General features: G+C 39.5%; 1 protein-coding gene across 1 annotated transcript; it reads left to right on the top strand.

The window, feature by feature from the left end:
• Nucleotides 1–307: 307 nt before the first annotated feature.
• On the top strand, nucleotides 308–2,980 carry LOC311089658 (uncharacterized protein; the record flags this gene model as incomplete). Its single annotated transcript, XM_084124540.1, has 6 exons — nucleotides 308–368; nucleotides 757–1,089; nucleotides 1,187–1,525; nucleotides 2,078–2,137; nucleotides 2,283–2,363; nucleotides 2,475–2,980. 6 exons carry the CDS (start codon nucleotides 308–310, stop codon nucleotides 2,528–2,530), a joined length of 930 nt encoding a protein of 309 aa, XP_083980666.1. The 3' UTR covers nucleotides 2,531–2,980.
• Nucleotides 2,981–5,721: the final 2,741 nt, after the last annotated feature.

Below are 5,721 nucleotides of genomic sequence, written 5' to 3'. Positions count from 1 at the left end.
GTTATTGAGCTCTTCCGCGGGTGAAAAACACTGACTGATGGATATTATGTATGAGGGATATACATTTCGGTAAGTTGTACTGTATCTTTCAACACATCTATTGTTCATTCGTGTTTATTTGCTATTAACTAGTAGTGAAGAGTAAGAGATGATCGGTTCAGGCGATACAGCGATCTGTCACGTCATTTATTTGTTGAATTTTGTGATAAAATGGACAGAATCTGAGAGCTGAGAGGAGGAGATGATGATGTTTAAAGGAGGAGCTGTAACTATATATAATGAAGAGAAAGACTGACAGAATCAGAAAATGGCTGATAAGTGTGATCTGTGTGTGCTGGGACTGATCATTCTCTCTTCACTTCTCACAGGTAAAGAAATTGTATTTTCTCTAAAGACATTTAGTGGAATTAGTCTGGAAAGAGTTCATTTGAACATGCTCAGTTTATTCTTGCACACATTCACGTTGTGATCTCAGAGTTGTGTATTGATACACACAGATCATACTGTATTATTCCTGATACTGGACATAGTGTCACTCAAACATCTGATGATGAAGAATTATCTTCATATTAAGAGTGTGTCAGTGATTTGAACAGCTCTCTGATAAAGACTAATAGTTTATTCTGGAGAGTGTGTTGTTTGCTTTAAGTCAGGAAAAATACTATGATTTGAAACTTCTGCTTTTTATGCTGGTGTGTTTTATGTTTAATTTATTAATATATATCATAATGATCACTGAGATATACTGTGTTTCAGGAACCAGTGGAGATGATGATGTGGATATGTATATGGATCATGTGTTCATCAGTTCTGGTGGAAATGTCTCTCTGTCCTGTAAAAATAATGCTCTTTCTGTCTGCAACTCAACTACATGGACCTACGATAGCAGATATCCAGCAGTTGAACTGATTACTGGAGGGATAAAGAATAAAGACACAGAGAGACATGAGAGACTGAGTCTGGAGTCTGACTGCTCTCTGAACATCAAGAACGTCACAGTAGAAGATTATGGATCTTACAGCTGCATAAAATATGTGAATGGAGAACAACAAGGACCTTTTGTTTTTGTTGATCTGCATGTTCTTCATGGTAAGTTTATGATTATGTGGTCAATTTAAAAAGGCCAGATTCTCCCTTTAAACTCGGATGATGATTGAAGAGTCTGTGATTTGTGTCTTGTGTTCAGTTTCAGTGTCTTCATCATCATCATCATCATCTTCATCATCACAGACTGAGATCAGTCCAGGCCGCTCTGTGACTCTCTCCTGTCAGTTGTCAGTTGTGACTCACTCCTGTAATTGGGTCAGTTCTGAGGGAGTTGAGCTGTTGTGGGTGAATCAGACTGGTGTTGATCTGAAGACAGACTCCAGATATCAGATATTATCATCATCAGATCAATATCACTGTATCATCATCACTCTGACTACAACACTCCTGAATGAAGATGACAACAGAGAGTGGAGATGTCAGCTTACTCGCAGAAATCAACTCGAGACCTCAGTCAGATACACTGTCAAGTATTCAGGTGAGAAAACACTCTTTTCTGACAGATTTGTGAAAACTTCCACAGATTGGCTCTACTCTTTCTGATTGCTTCATACGTTTTGGAGTTGTAAAATATTAGTGGTCAAAGTCATAAACTACATAACAATCCTTATAATTCCCAATATTGGCCTCCTACATGGGTCATACATGATATATTGCATAAATCAGACGAGTGTATTAAAGCCTAGTATGACCCATGTAGGAGGTCGGGTTTAGGAATTATAAGGCTTATGTCCTTCATTCAAGCTGAAGGTTTATTTGCAGAAGCTCAACTGTGTTTCACTCTCATATAAACCAGGAATAAATTATACAGTAACACAGTAATACAGTTATACAGTAATACAGTACAGTCTCGTCTCAACTACTGCCATTCTCCTCCTGACAGCTTGAGAGTGAAGTAAGAAGATAATAGATGACAGACTCGTGCACATATTCATCATTTCTGTGATGTGAAGCTCCAGTATTATGTGATGATGATGTTGTGTATATGTGGCATTATGTGTTGAACTGAACTAACAGACGTGATCCACAGATCCAGCTGATACAGCATCAGAAACTGAAGTCAGTGTGAATGCTGGATCATTATACAGAGGTACGACACGTTCATTTATACTGACAGCTTTATAACATTAAACTATCAGTCAGTCTGTAAATGCTTCATCAATAACTGTTGATAGTTGAATACCCTTGACTTCAGTCATGTACAGTTTCTCTTCTTCCTCTCATGTTTCCTGCAGTGATTGTGAGTATTGTTGAGATGGCAGTGTTTGCTGCTCCTACTGTGATTCTTCTTCAGATCATCTGTGCAAGAAGAGCTGGTGAGTTTTGAGCCGCACACAATCTGATGATTCACACTCATCTGATCTGGAACAATCTGCAATCATGATAAAAACACATACGAGAGGTCAGTCAATGCTTTTATTTTGCAGGGAGGAAGGACTCGAAGCACCCAGAGGAAATAGAGATGCCGACAATATTAGAATAAAATACTGATGAGTTTAGAGCCAATCTGCAGCAATATTTACAATAGCAAAAACTTACAGAGGATTGTTCATTGTTTTATTTTCTTCTTCTCAGAAAACAGAGAAAAAACTCTGAGCACTTATAGTGACATAATCAAGTTTAGATTAAAATGTGTTTGTTTTTTTTACATGTAAAAGCCAGATTTATTTTCATTTATATGAATTTTATGGATATATTTGCCTACAGTGTTGGAAGTCATTCTCTTGCGCTTCATATGTAAACTGCTTTAAATATAATATTAATACAGTAATGGACAGACTCAGACTGTATAATCTCTCTCTGTTCTGTGTGATGGAGCTGATTTGAGGATTCTTGGATTCTTGGATCTTGTCTGTTCATTCCTGTTTTTAGCATCTTTTTTCACTTTGAATGATTGCTATAATTTTCTTAATAAACCTCTGCAGTTGTGTTTAATAAGTCTCCTTTCCTGAGATGTTTGTTAGGAATATGTTAATTCCCCTTCATGAGCTGGTAATGTATCTGTAAGTCCACTGAAGCGAGTTGTAGTTGAGAAGCCGCTTCAATAACCGAGAGCTAGATATTGGGTCTTAAACACCTCACGACACCCTGAAGGACCCACTGAGAGGTCAGACTTGAAGCACTGTTCCTGAGATGCTCTTCTTGTTGGTTAACTGTAAGCAGCAGACAGATCCAGCAAGAGGAGAACTGAGGATTCGGAGGCTGCTCTTGCCAGTCTCAGAGCTTCAATAACCGAGAGCAGGGCCGTCTCAGTTTAGTGGCGCTTCTGAAGCCAGACTGGTTGTTGTCCAGGAGGATGTTCTGTGTGAGAAATGTAGAGCATTTGTAGTGTTGATAAAGGAGTCTGGATCTGATATATTTCTCAAGGCTGGAGAGAGTAAAGCAGAACGTTATAATCCATGTGTAGAAACTCCCTGAAGACAGTTAATATCTGCTTTACAGACGCTCATGTGCAAATGCGCTTTATTTTACCAAGCTGATGCTAATAATTACTTTACAATACTTTTAAAAACTGTTTTATAATTCAGGAGTCATGGATAGTGTAAAGAGTTTACTTCTAGAGTTTAATGGCATGCTGGAAACTGCTAAAATAAAGAAGTGAAGCTAACAGTAATGCTAAGAATAGCCTGTAAGGGTGGATTTCCTGCAGGGGTTCAGTCTGCAAGACTGCCGAATGACTAAAGAAACGTTGTCAGCAAGATGGTAGAAAACTGCACATTTCTTGTCTATTCCACCCACTGCCTCTTATACCAATGACGGAAATAAGCGCAGTTACAATAGCTTAATATGTGGGAGAGCGTTGCTGTAGAGAGTGATGATATTGTATTGCAATATGAAGCACTTCAAAGTCAATACCAAATCAAAACTAGTTAGCACATTATTTGTAACTGAAAAGGTTTAATGACAAAATATGGTTATGATTACACTTAAAATAGTTACAAAATAGATAACTTATACCATTAATCTTGCCCAGCATATATGAAATATGTTACCAGAGAGAGAGAGAGATAGTGTAGAGAGAGAGAGAGAGAGAGAGAGAGAGATAGTGTAGAGAGAGAGAGAGAGAGAGAGTGTAGAGAGAGAGAAAGAGAGAGAGTGTAGAGAGAGAGAGAGAGAGAGAGAACAAAACAAGTACATCACCCATTGGACGAACACCATTCAAAACCAACACAAACTGGAATGTTATTCGGCACTAAATCGAGAGTACACTGTTGCGAACTACCTGAGCACAGTGAGTGATGTGAAGCTCAGGAAAACACTGACGATGTACAGACTCAGCGAGCACAGCCTGGCCATCGAGTGTGTGTGTGTGTGTTTGTGTGTGTGTGTGTGTGTGTGTGTGTGTGTGTGTGTGTGAGAGAGAGAGACTCAGCGAGCACAGCCTGGCCATCGAGACGGGCCGGCGCAGACAGACCTGGCTCTCCCGTGAGGACAGACTCTGCACGCACTGCATGATGGGAGTGACGGAGCTTCACTTCCTCACAGAATGCCCAAAATATCAGAGATCAATTTCTATGTTGTTTTGATGCTTTGGCAATACAAAATGTACTTTTTTTGTCATGCCAATAAAGCTTTCTGAATAAAGAAGTGAAACTAACAGTAATGCTAAGAATAGCCTGTAAGGGTGGATTTCCTGCAGGGCTTCAGTCTGCAAGACTGCCGAATGACTAAAGAAACGTTGTCAGCAAGATGGTAGAAAACTGCACATTTCTTGTCTATTCCACCCACTGCCACTTATACCAATGACGGAAATAAGCGCAGTTACAATAGTTTAATATGTGGGAGAGCGTTGCTGTAGAGAGTGATGATATTGTATTGCAATATGAAGCACTTCAAAGTCAATACCAAATCAAAACTAGTTAGCACATTATTTGTAATTGAAAAGGTTTAATGACAAAATATGGTTATGGTTACACTTAAAATAGTTACAAAATACATGTATGAGATGATGATAACTTATATTATTAATTGTACCCAGCATATATGAAATATGTTACCAGAGAGAGAGAGAGAGAGAGAGAGAGAGTGTGTGTGTGTGTGTGTGTGTGTGTGTGTGTGTGTGTGTGTGTGTGTGTGTAGAGAGAGAGAGAGAGAGAGAGAGAGTGAGTGAGAGTGTGTAGAGAGTAAGAGGAGGTAAAGTGAGAGAGAGAGTGAGAGTGAGAGTGTGTAGAGTGAGTGTGTAGTGAGAGTGTGTAGAGAGTAAGAGGAGGTAAAGAGAGAGAGAGCGAGAGAGAGAGAGAGAGTGTGTGTGTAGAGAGTAGAGAGAGAGAGAGACCCAAGAAAGGGACCCAGAGAAAAAGAGACAGAGCAACAGTTGCAATCTTGTTTTATCCTTCCCTGACCATGTGACTTTAACCCAAATGAGAGACGTTCAAGCTGACCAATCAGATAATTACATCTCCCCACCGCACTAAAGGTGTGACAGTTCATCGACCCTGAAGTACACACATCTTGGCCTACAGGCCTTGATCACTATCAGCCCCTCTGTGCCTTTAGGAGCTACAAATGCTCCTTGTTGGAGAAAGAGGGGTGGAAAACAGTAAAGCAAATGTCTTTGTTGTCAAATATCTTGGATTATTTTCAGTCCTACAAGCCTATAAACTGTGTTCAGAGCAGATGTGTGTTGACTTGAGCCAGTGTGATTAACAGTATACGCACTTCTCACACGTTTCA

Source organism: Abramis brama (assembly GCF_963993115.1).
Source record: "Abramis brama genome assembly, chromosome: 1".
NCBI classification, from domain to species: domain Eukaryota; kingdom Metazoa; phylum Chordata; class Actinopteri; order Cypriniformes; family Leuciscidae; genus Abramis; species Abramis brama.
Note: the sequence above shows the minus strand (reverse complement) of the source record. Positions and strands in the feature narration are given on the sequence as shown.